This window comes from Lycium barbarum, chromosome 4 (assembly GCF_019175385.1).
Source record: "Lycium barbarum isolate Lr01 chromosome 4, ASM1917538v2, whole genome shotgun sequence".
Lineage (NCBI taxonomy): Eukaryota > Viridiplantae > Streptophyta > Magnoliopsida > Solanales > Solanaceae > Lycium > Lycium barbarum.
This window is the reverse complement of record NC_083340.1, coordinates 136,784,973-136,798,018: the sequence shown is the minus strand read 5'-3', so window position 1 is coordinate 136,798,018 and position 13,046 is coordinate 136,784,973. Positions and strand designations below refer to the sequence as shown.

Here is a 13,046-nt window from a genome sequence, read left to right as displayed (position 1 = left end):
TCTATGACTCTAAGTGACACTAATCTACACTAAGTTAGTCTACAACATTAGACTACTTCACCCCTCGCAAACATTCACAAAACACTTACACAATCCACAAATCATATGGAGGTGGAAGACTATATGCAATGCCATTCATGAGGGGATCATGAGGCAATGGAGCGCCGCGTGGTGGGAGACGTGGCGACGAGCTTCTATCTCTAATCGCAAGGTTTTCTGGTGGTCTCCGGGGAACCCCCGTCTCCTTAGCTTTCTTTGTTTTCTTACTCCTCTTTTCACCTGCCATCTATACAATAATGTATGTAAGTATCGCAAATATAAATAAATAGAAAAGGGATAGCTTCAAAATTTGTTTAAATAATTCACCTATTTAACTAAAATCAACGAACTACGTAGTACAGATTATTTGACAACAGAGCAGTTACAAGTTTAATAATAATTCTATTAGAATTTATAAAGTGGAGCAGTGCTTGGCAATGTTACAGATATTCTTGACCTGCATTTTCAATAGATTGTTACTTTAGGAAAACTTTAAAACTAGGTATGTTGGGTAACCAAGATACAGTAAAAGTAATGTGCGGACAATTCAACCTATTCGAATAGTGTTCATATTTTCAATGAAGTTATGCAGTACAAATTTTCAAAAGGAAGTAAAGACTTGGGATTGACCTTTTACTTGGCTTGCACTAATAGTAAGTGAGCATCGGTTTACATTTCAGATAAAGTTCTTTATAGATTAGAAACAGTTATCATACTTGTGATGTGATTCTGCTGGATTTGTATCTAACTGCTCTCACTGTTTGTTCAAGCAATATTTAATGGTCCCTGTTGATGGTGAAGTGTTGTTGATTGATCTGATATGCAACTAATTGTTTGAGGTATGTTGATTTTATATTAAAGCAACCGAGACATTGTACTATTTTAAGCATATTAACTTTGATATAGCAGACATTAAAGAGGTTAAGGAGTGAATAGGGAGAGGAAAAAAATCCGATGAGAAGAATTGACAAGTCGACAAGTAGGGAAGTGACATTTTCAAAGACAAAAAAGCTGCTTACTAAAGAAAGCCAAAGAACTAACAATCCAATGTGAATATTATTTTTCTTCTGCCATTTACTACTACTCCTATTATTTAAAATTTGTATGTTTAGTCTATGGTGTCTATGTGCTTTTTATGAGGGGCTAACAGATTAATGATGCTCTAGGAGGTAAAGGTGTCACCAAGTACTGACTGAAAAGACTAGAGTAGTTATAAAGGATCAGCTGCAAGGAAAGAAAAATAGAAGTAAGAGTTCTAAATTATATCAATATTTTCCTGGTGCCAATCTGATAGCCCTTAATAAGCTCTTTCTTTAATTTTTAACTTGTATTCATTACTCCTTTTTTTCCTTGTAGGACGTTGGACTTAGTTGATGAAATTGGAAGGTTTGGTGAAACCATTTATGGAAAGTCAATTTATTTGAAATTTCAGGTTTGAATTTGTCGATGTCTGTTTATTTTCACCCCTAATTATATATGTTTGTTGTTCCTTTTAATATCACCATCTCCTCTTGCATCACAGTTCAGTTTTGATTGTCTAAAAGTGTAAGAATTTGAACATCGAATCAAAAATCTTAAGGTTATGTATGGGTAAAGTATCCCAAGAAATCATAGGTCCCTTTGAAAATCTTTAAACAACTAATGTGGTATAGGTCTATTTTTATCTTTCTCCTGCAATTTTAATTGCCGCAAACAGTAGGACCTTTTAGCAGCAATTGTTTGGGTCTTTACCAGCTAAAATGTGTGGCTAACCTACTGGTACTTCTTTTTTTTTTTTTTACTAAGATACCCTTAATTATGAATTTCTTTTCTTTTTAAGTTGTTATATACATCATTAAATTTGTACATTGAACTGGGAATATGTCAAAGGCAAATTTGGGAAAAAGAATTAAATCCCTTCTTGCCGCAGTTATCTTATTATCTTGCTATTGTTTCTGCTTGTTGATAACGCCTATTTTTTGTCTTTCTATGAGCCGAGGGTCTCCCGGAAACAGCCTCTCTACCTGGCCAAGGTAGAGGTAAGGTCCACGTACATATTACTCTCCCCAGACCCCACTTGCGGGATTACACTGGGTATGTTGTTGTTCTTGTAATTAAATCCCTTCTTGGTTTTGAGAGACATCATATATATTGGACCAACTTTTAGAGGCTAAAACATCAATTATTTTGGACTGGAGGTAGTAAATAAATAAGAAGATTGCAGACACAATTGATACCACAGATCTATGAAACAAACTGCAGACTAGATCGAGTTTGAAGAAAAGCCTCACCAAGTTTTGTTCCAACAAGAACTATTGGGACACCAGGAGCATAGTGCTTCAACTCAGGAATCCACTGAAAACAACCAATAAAAATAGTAAAATTTTCATGTACAGAACAATAAATTAGAAAGAACACTAAACGAGGAGAAATACATAATGAAACACTAACCTTCTTGGAGACATTTTCATAGTTGGCTTTACTTATGAGAGAGAATGCCAAAATGAAAACATCGGCCCCACGATAACTCAGAGGTCTTAATCTATTGTAATCCTCATGTCCTGTTAAAGATTTAATGATGTCAGGGTCATAACAATTTGGACAGCTCACAGGTTTGCACTATAGGTATATGCATTGAACACATTACCATGTTACAGTTATCAGAAGCTTCAAGCAATAAATGTCACGCAAATAAATAATTACCAGCAGTATCCCACAACCCTAGATTGACAGTGGCTCCATTGACAACTACAGTTGCACTGAAATTGTCGAACACAGTGGGCACATAATCCTATCAAACAATTGCATGAATGAGGGAAGAGCAATTGATGTTAAATTAGGGAAAGATGAAGGGACTACTTCTCGGAATATAAAAACTTAGATATTTCAATTGACAAACAAAAAAGAGTAGACTCTATGCATGTAAAGTCATATGTGATAATACAACATTTTCCCTCAAAACCACAAAAGATGTAAATGCATCAAAGAGCAAACACCAGACAATCCGATATAATTATCACCAAGTTCATATTGAAGTAAATTCAATGTCTTCTCTTCCTTACATTTAAGGCTAATTATGAAAAATTTATTTAGAAGGGACATGTGATGAATTTTGTAAGAAATAACTCAATATTCTTATAAAAGTATAGCATAACAAAACAAACATGTAAACCAAGAAATATTTGTGTAAAAATGTCGAAAAAGGTAAAATTTAGCTCGTAACAAGATATTAAAGCAACAGGTCATGCAAACCAAGTAATTTATCCAAAAGATGGAAACTGGGTCCCATTTAGCTCACGACAAGATATTAAAGAAACCAGTCAGGCTTGTAAGTGGAGAAGGGCAAAAAGGCGGATCCATCATCCATTGAGTTTCAAAGCTGGAAATACAAACAAAACATGGAAACCAAGAAATTTGTCCAAAAGATCAAAACAAGATAACGACTTAGCGCCGGACAAGATATTAGGCCAAACAGACCTTCAATAAGTAAAAAAACCAAAACACGCAGCAGGAACTTGTGGACATGCCTAAGCAAAAATTTGAGACACTCGAATTTCTTTTCAAAAACTGAATAAAGGCTAATAAGACACGCACTGTTTACATGATGTTTATCAGTATATATTCACTGTTGACACCCAATTTTGTCCCGCCTCTCTGCCAAAATACCTATTTTTAAGCTTCTAATATTTTTTGAAAAAAATAAAAATATATATATTATGTTTGCTATAATTATTAGCCTCTTATCAATACCGACATTTTATTATTCTATTATAATAATAATAATAATAATTATTATTATTATTATTGTTATTATTATTTATTAATATTATTATAATTCACAATTCTTATCATTTCGGCATTTTACCAGCTTACGCATTTATCTTTGCATAATTAAATAATAGTATTTATTTAGTGCGGATTTTCAAAGAAAAATAACATATATTATTACACGGCTATTATAACACCATATGATTTTATTACCCGAGTCTAATAATCACACATTTTGGTATTAAGCAATATTTTGTCACCCTCGGTATATCATTAATTAAATTAGGTCTTCTATTTAAATTTAGAAGACAAACTATTTCTTGCACTCGATCCGTATTTTGACTTATCGGACCCCAAACCAAAGTCCGATTAACCCCTAATATTTTTTGGACTAGTCCGTATCTCTTATCTCAATTTTTAGAATAATCTGTGTTTTAATTTATTAGCCTATTCTCTTAATACCCAGTCTAAAAAATTGACCCAGTCCATTTATGGACTGGGTCCGACCCATTTTCGTCCAAAAAGGGGGAAACCCTTAGGGCTTCCCCACATTTTCACCCGCCTCCTTCTTCACTTCCTTTCCTCTTTCTCTCTCGCCTCCCTCCACCTTTCCTCCGCTTTCCTCTTCTTCACCCGCCACCCATCGCCGTCTCCACCATCCCCTCCATCATCGCCTCCACCACACCACCATCTCCCCATCGTTCCCTTCCTCCCCTTCATCCTAAAACCTAGCCGCCACATCTCTCTGACACCACCCCCACTGCCACACCATTGATTCTCTCTCCACTCCTCACTGCCGCTCCACTATGTTTCTGACATCCCACTTCCTCCGCTCCACTCAACTTCACCACGTTACACCCACTCATCCTTGTTCCTCTGACACCTCCCGCGCCTCTCCCATACCGCTGCCATTTCCACTCACTTTGTCCCCCACGTTGACCACTGCCATCCACCACGCTTCTATTCCCTCCATCTTCGCTCGTCCCCGCCCCTCTCTCTCTCTCTTTCTTCAACACAAAACCTAAAAAATCCTATAAATAGTGGTGGAGTGGAATCGGGAGGAGGAGGGCAACGAAACCCCAAGAAAGTTCTTGAATCGCCAAATTTCCTCTAAAATATAGGTCTGTATTTGTTCCAGTTCCTCTTTTAAAAAACATCCGCTTTTAATTTTGCTATATATTGTCACAAAAAATATTAGATCCCATTCTGTTTTTCTTCGAGTGTTCGTTCGAATTCGAGCACCCACGAGTTCGAATTTCAAAGTGTTTCGAGTAGATATTGAGACCTTCGCCTCATTTCGCTGCACCCCCAAAAGGTCAGTGATCCTCATTCTCCCTTTGCTTCGGTTCTGTTCTATGTAAACTTGTGTAGTCTGATTAGTTTAGTTTCGTATTGATTTCCGATTTAGCATGAGGATTAGTTATTTTGCTAAGTATGTTTACTGATTCAGTTTGCCCTAGATATAAGAATCATATCATGTGTAGTTTAATTTGCCTTAATAAAGTTATATGTGTTAGCTTATTTGATTGTTGAGCATAATCAGATAAATAATGCTCTCTACCTTATCTAGTAGTTAGACCTGTACGGTATTCCTGGATTAGCTTAAGATCAGTAGGTCCTATATGATCATTCCACTCCGCTAAGCATGATTATGCATTAGTTATCATAGTCTTCTTTGTTTGGAATGCTTAGGTGTGGGTTTGCTTAGTATGATTATCTGATAGCTGGGATTAATTATGTTCCAGCCAACATGTTCATGTTGGTTTAGTTTATTTTACACAGTCGAGATGATGTGACTTGAGAATCATCAATTTCCAGACCCTATTGCTAGCATATATTTAACTAAATTTCGTGTCTTGATTATCTGAAGTATATTCTACAAGATCTGGGTATGTTGTTAATTCATTCCTGTGGCAAATATTGGTCCTTATCATGTGTCAGTAGTATAATGAGGTTGTATGTACGAAGTCGAATTGGGGTTTAGATATGCATATAGGAGTTTGAATCAAAATTCCTACTTGGCCTTCCAACATGTTTAGCTCATTGTTTGACTCCATCATCAGATTAGTATTGCGTTACTTTCCAATTTCACTTCAGCCTTGCTCTACAAACTTGTTTGTTTTGTGTCTATATAATTTCCCATTTTTGGCATGGCTTGGTTCAATTTAAAACTTGTCCATGACTGCCTGTGTTGCTTGTTTATAAGTTTGTATTTAGCTTGTTTGAATATGGCTGAATATTCATTATGGTTCATGTGCTAATATTTTGCATATGGTGTTATTTGGCTTTAGCCCATGTTGAAACACTATTTGGTTGATAATTATAGGTGTCATTCTTATCTAATATAGACAAGTGATATTGGACATCGACATGTTTGTCTCTATTACTTAAGATAATCCTGTGGTATGAATGGTAATCTTGATACACATACACTTTGCCCAGATTTGTCAAATAAGATTATAATTGATCTCTGCTTCACTGCTTAGGACAGTGTCTGTTTTAAACTTTAATATATCGACTGGTTGTGTAATTAATTGGTCATCATATTGTGTTTGCTGAATGTTGAAGCTGATCATTTGTTTCTCTGGTAGTCATCAGTTGGTATGAATGAGAGTAAAGAGTAAATGGGTTTGTCTATCTGAATATGCAACATTACAAGATGAATATTTTCGGGTGTTCATTACTCATATGCTCCCCTCATCTCAAAATACCCAGAATCGACTGATCTGTTCTCTTAGGATATTGATTTGCTTAGGCTGTCTAAATGTTTAGTCCTCTTTATTGAGAAAGACGAAAGGATATGTTTGTCGGTCCTAATCGAAAACTACGAGATATACGTACAACCTGTTGGTTCTACCATTTGTGAATACCTTTTATTTCACCTTTGTTTTGGGTCATTATCTGGCAGAGGGATTCAGAATCCTGCCCTGCTCATTGTGGTGATATGTTCATATGTGATATTAGATGATTCGTAAATCATTCATAATTTGAAAATCCTCCGTTACTGCTACCGCGATGCAGATTCTTCGTCTTCGCGCATTTGTAGTTAGTTTTGCAGTGGCCATTGGCTGTTGTATGATTGATTGGAATATTCCCAATATACCTATAAGTGCCTTTTTTTATATATGTTCATTTTGTTAAGGCAGCGAGGTGGTATATCCATGTTTATGTGAAGTATATTCCAAATATACGTACAATCTACCTGCATGGCTAACTTGTTTGGGTATATCTAATGTGTTTGACCTCGTTTATTCGATTATATCCTAATCCTTTTCCTTTTATTTTTGCATGACTATCGCGTATGAGTCCAAGCGACTCGTCATCTCCCGCATTCAGCGTCAGGCCAAGGCCCAACAAACTCTCCTTCCGCGTCAGCCCAAATCTGCAGCCTGCAGGAATAAAAATGCATTGGGCCGAGGCCCAAACGACAGAATATATAGCAGCATATATTCAAAAGAAATAAATGAATTTTGGGCCAAAGCCCAATAGCGTGAACGGATCACAACAGCAGCATATATTCAAAAGAAATAAATGAATTTTGGGCCAAAGCCCAATAGCGTGAACGGATCACAACAGCCTGTCTTAAAATGGGCTGAGCCCCATTTAAATTATCTCTTCTTCTATTTTTCTTGTGCACTTAATTTATATCATGTAACTAACTCTTTTTTTATTAGTTTGGATAAATCGTGATTAATTAGTAGGTTTAGTTTTAGTCGCGGGTAGTTAATTTAAGTGAGGTATTAACATTAGTTTCATAAGTACCACTCCTTCCTTTTCATGTTAAAATCCCTTACAATGTCTAATATTTATTATGTTTTAAAAAATCAATTTACAAAATAGGATGGTTATATACATATATATATATATATATATATATATATATATATATATATATATATATATATATATATATATATATATGTATGTATGTATGTATGTATGTATGTATATATATATATGTATGTATGTATGTATGTATGTATATATATATATGTATGTATGTATGTATGTATGTATATCAAGTAAAGAGAATCATTTTATTCTTATTACCTAAACATTTCAAAACGTCGTCAATATGCAAATATAAATTCAAGTATATTTATAAACAACTCTTCAAATTTGGAGTCAATCATGCATACTTTTAACTGGGCATAATTAGTAAGAAAATTCACTTCCTTTTGAATCCTATTATAAGTTCAGATTTTTTTTATTTTTTTTTTACTTTGCTACATTCACGTTATATTTTCTACAAGTCTTATTTTAAATAATAGTTACTATACTTCATATGAAATCTTAGCAACATTTTAAGCTTTATCTAAACAACATCTAAAATTCTCTTTTATGCAAACTATCTTTTCATAAGTTTTCATTTCCAAAATTAGCATTTCATTTAAAGTCGTAGTAATATTTATGAGTTTATTTAAAATAGCATTTAAAGTCCTCTTTTGTGTAAATCTTATTCCAACTAACATTATTTTCTTTTAAAAACTTCAGCAATATTTTAAAGTCATTTTCTAAATTTTATATTTAATTTTAATTAATTAACCTAAGTTGGTCGGATAACCGTAAGTTAACGGATTCTAAAGGATGCCTAACCCCTTCCCTTTAGGATAATATAGAGCCCTTACCTAGAATTACACTGGTTAAGCAGACTATTAACTGAGGTTTAGTTTTAACTTTGCCTTAGTTAACCTCTAGGTGTCCTAATTCACCGTTAAATTAATTAGGTGGCGACTCCTTAAAACAAAATAAACGGGAATCACCAATACGTCATACTCCTTAAATCAACCCGGTTAAAATGGGGTGTGACATTCACGAATAAGGCCTGAAATGAATCAAATTATGAATATAAGAGAATAAACAGAGAAAATGAGGCAAGAGGATGAATGCAATTTTACAAGGTAATACACATTGAAAAAGGAAAAAACTAGAAAGAAAAAAGAAGGAGAAAATAAGCTGTGTATTTTCTGGAAGATGATCAGAAAATGATTATCCAAGATAAAACATTTTTCCAGAAACACCTTTTCCTTTAAGTCCCAATTCTTTAAAAACACAGCTTGTTTTTTAATATCATTTTCCAGGTTTGATGTAAATGCAGGTGACGTACGGCAATGATAAGATACACAAATTGAATCTTTATTAAACTTTAGAGCAAGGATTTACAATAATGTATAAGATATCAGCAACAAATTGGCTTCTTTTTGCACCATAAACCTAACGCACACTAAAACAAGGGTATATGGACCTTAGAGAGCAAGAGATTGAAGTACTCTTTTGGCTAAATGTGCCTTAGAATCAAGAAACCATCACAAATTCAGAAAATTTAAAACCAAACACATGAAAAAAGGTACAATTCTCATTAGACAAGACTGTAAAATCCCATAGCACCCAACATTGTCTTTGGCATGGACATACACTTCCCAATTTGCAAAAAAAAGAATGGTCTTGAATGTCAGGCTTCCCTACTTTCTTATGAACTAGTGGAAATAGATTTTTTTTTTTAAAAAAAAAAACTTGGAAATAGAAATTTTCTCCCTGTAACTTTCTTCCATCAAATTAACAGCACAATGCCAAATATAGAACATTAACCATCATCAGGAGCTTTCTAATTATAGCTCAATATTAATTAAGAAAAGAAAGAAAATATACCTCAAATGATTGGCTGTGGACGCGACAGCGACGAAGGTACTGATTAGGGACGGTGGCGACGGTGACGACAATACTGATTAGGGATGGCAGCGATGGTGACTCCCCGCAATGATGGTGATATCGACGACGTATTATTAGGGTTAGAGAGAGAGGGGGAGTGAAAACTGATAGGGAATGAGAGAGAAGGGTTTATTTGAGTCTGTTTTAATTTAATTTGTTTGCCCAATTATACCGACCTCATGAGGTCGGTATATTTAATATTTTTATTTTTATTTAAAAGAATACCGACTTCACGAGGTCGGACTATTAAAAATAATTTTTAATTATTTTTAATGAACCGACCTTTTAAATTAAAAATAAAATTATAATATTAGGCATCAAATAAATTTTCGACCTACTGAGGTTGGTACATTATTTTTTCAAATTTTGATACAAAATTACCGACCTCATGAGGTTGGTTTATTTTTAAAAAAATTGAAAAATAAATATTACGAATTTACCGACCTCATGAGGTCGGTTTTTTGAGGTCGAAAAATCCTTTTTTTTTTTTGTAGTGTTGGGGTGTGCTTATAGTGTATTGCTTCTAGTTCAAGTTTAATGCTTCCTAATTAGATACAATACCCTTCTGTATTATATAACTAAATTAAGGTATGCACCATGGTATGATGTTCTTCTGTCATTTAATAGTAAATAACATAATAAGTCCTCAGTATTTGACAGTGAAAACCCCAATTAATAACTTTCACCCTTTTCGGTAGCCAAAAGTGTGGGTAGGGAGGAATGTCATGGATTGTATGAAGGAAAAATGTGCTAAGGCATCAGATAATATCGCGTTTAGTAGCCAGAATTCTTCAATTTTACGAGTATATTTTCCTTTCTTTTATCTCTTTTTCCAGTAGATACAACTCTAGTCAACTGGCTGTTGTTCAATTGGTGGACATGGACACTATGAACGTTGTGAAATTCCTATTTGAGTCAGAAAGTTGTGGCAATGGTTGTGGAGGGGAAGGATTTGCTAGTCGTGCAAGAACAAATAGAGGAGAGGGGTAAAATGGGATAGGGTTGCTGAGGTGGCATGCCATGTGGCTTCCACCTCATCAAATGTTAGTGCCACATAGGATTGGATGTCCACTTTGGACAACTATAACGAATAAAGGATATATTTGAACCAATAGTATAACGATAGTAGTATATTTGGACCCAGAATATAACGACAGATATATTTGGCCCTTTTCCAGTAGAACAAGGGTATATTTGGCTCTTTTCCGTAATTTTAATTTCCTTTTATAAATTCAACATTAATTGTTGTCCAAGCTATAACAAGCACTACAATCAAAATGACAGCCAAAGCAAAATTAACAAAAAATTATGTACCTATTAATAAGTTAAAAAAAAAATGAACAGTACATTAGTAATTTAAGTTAAAGATGTTCAGTATAACTACAAATTGAAGATCCAAGGCATGAGGATGTTTTCAAAAGAACGCCATACAGGGTCTTTTAGTAATTTAAGGCGGATTTAGTTTACGGGTTTTGAAGCATAATTATTTTTAATATTAAATTTTAGATAGATTATATATTTTAAATAAAGTTTTTAACATAAATATAAAATTTGAATTAAAATTATTAAATTTTAATCGAACTTGCAACAATAGAAGTGAATCCGCCCTAAACTAGATATGGTGATGCCTGTGCTGAGCTTGGGCCTAACACAACACCCTTGACGTTTCTGCCCTTGTGAACAAAATCAATTTAAATCTCCGACAATTTTGAAGAGAATGACAAGAATCAAATAGTTATTCCACAATAACCTTCAATATTATGGTCAGATTGGAAAAAGGATGGGCAATAGATATGAAGCAAAAAAGAAACAGAACTAATTTAACCCTTGCTTGCCTCGGGTACATCAATTGACTCTGCAGATTGTCATCCTAGTATTTTTCCCCAATAATCTTATTGTTTTGACAAAGTACATATAGCTGCATCCATATCAATTGCACTTCAAGAAGTTACTCTTTTCCAGCTTCAACATTCGATCTTCAAAGAAAAAGTTGATAATATAAGAAGATGTCAGCTCCGAGATATTCAGCTCATGGAAACATTTGATAGACATTTTTGTTCACAAAACATAGGTGCAAAATCCCCAAATGGAACACTCATCAGTAGAAGAAAGGTTGAGAGCTCTAACTTCCAAAAATGTGTTAAGAGTAGAAATGTAACATGTTCTCATATTGATATTGTGAATAAATCTACATAGAATTAGAAGAAGACCGAATCAATTTCAGCGATCATTGGCTCCCTTGAAGAATAAAAGAATTGGATGTCATGTAGCTCGAAATAGTCACTTCAGCAAGCAACAACAAGGATGAGAAGATATAAAAAAAATGATGCTTCAATGCCCATCTCTTCTATGCAATTCAATATTGGAACAAAGTCGATCAAAAATATTAAATTATACTCACTTGTACATGATCCATCGAAAGCTACACAGTGAAATAAAGTTCTGAAAACTCTCAAATTCTACATAACCAAACATTCATGAACTTGAAATTTCATTATCCGTTTGAAGGAACTTCACTTACCTCATATGAAGGTATACACTCGAGCGATGCTAGTGAAGGTGAACAAAAAATTGAACTTCTGAGTAGGTCCAACAAAAAAGTAAAATAAAACAAGAGAAAAGACATCATTTCATCCCTGAACTTGGCACGAAAACTCACTTTAGCAACTAAACTTAAGTTATATTTATATACCCCTCTTAATAACTTATGTTTCAATTATTTTCCGCCCTGAAAAAATAATACCACTCTCACAATGTGAGGTGTATTGCACTCGCGCCACATCATTGCCACGTCATTGCCATGTCAAAAATTACCAACTCTTCATTTTTTATTTTTCTTTTATTATTTTTTCTCTTTCTTCTTCTTTCTCCTCATTCTCACCACACTTGCACCACCACCACCATCGTAGCCACCACGCCACCACCACCGCCGCCGCCATCACACCACCACCACCATAATCACCACCTCCTTAAATCAACCCAGCTGAAAAATTCCATCTTTGTCAAAGATTTTCTTTTATTAATCATATTTCAACCATAATCACCACCACAGCAGTCGTCAACCTTCCCCACCACCGAAGCAACAATAATCACTACAAGAAAAATGACCTTTAAGGAAGGGAAATCTGGTCCCTAAAAGTCCAAATCTGGTCCCAAAAGGGGAAATTACGATGGGAAAAAGTCGGTCGCCACCCGTCGTAATAGCCTTCGCCGCTAAAGGTCAACCGCGACGGGTTCAATAATCTGGTCGTTAAAAGTCTTTTGAGACGGGTAATATATCTGGTCGTTAAAAACTTTTAGAGACTACATATCTCATCCCTAATGGATGATTAATATCATCATAAATAAATGATTTCCGGTCGTTAAATCTTTTTAGCAACCAAATGTTACTGGTCCTAGATTATCTTTAGAGACAAGCATTACTGGTGCTTATTTACAATAATTGTACTAATTTTCACGACCATATTTCTGGTCTCTTATTGACCGCAAGTCTTCCCGAAAGCTCGATGTCACAAAAAAATTATTTTATCAATAAATGTCGGATTCCTACT

The 13,046-nt window shown here is 34.5% G+C and overlaps 1 protein-coding gene across 1 annotated transcript; it reads right to left on the bottom strand.

Moving 5' to 3' along the window:
* LOC132637869 (rac-like GTP-binding protein RHO1) lies at positions 1–9,612 on the bottom strand (the record flags this gene model as incomplete). The annotated part of the gene is made up of 5 exons (XM_060354892.1): positions 1–286; positions 2,310–2,373; positions 2,470–2,579; positions 2,722–2,809; positions 9,436–9,612. Coding segments are annotated over 5 exons (450 nt in total), but the record flags the coding sequence as incomplete, so codon positions are not given.
* Positions 9,613–13,046: the final 3,434 nt, after the last annotated feature.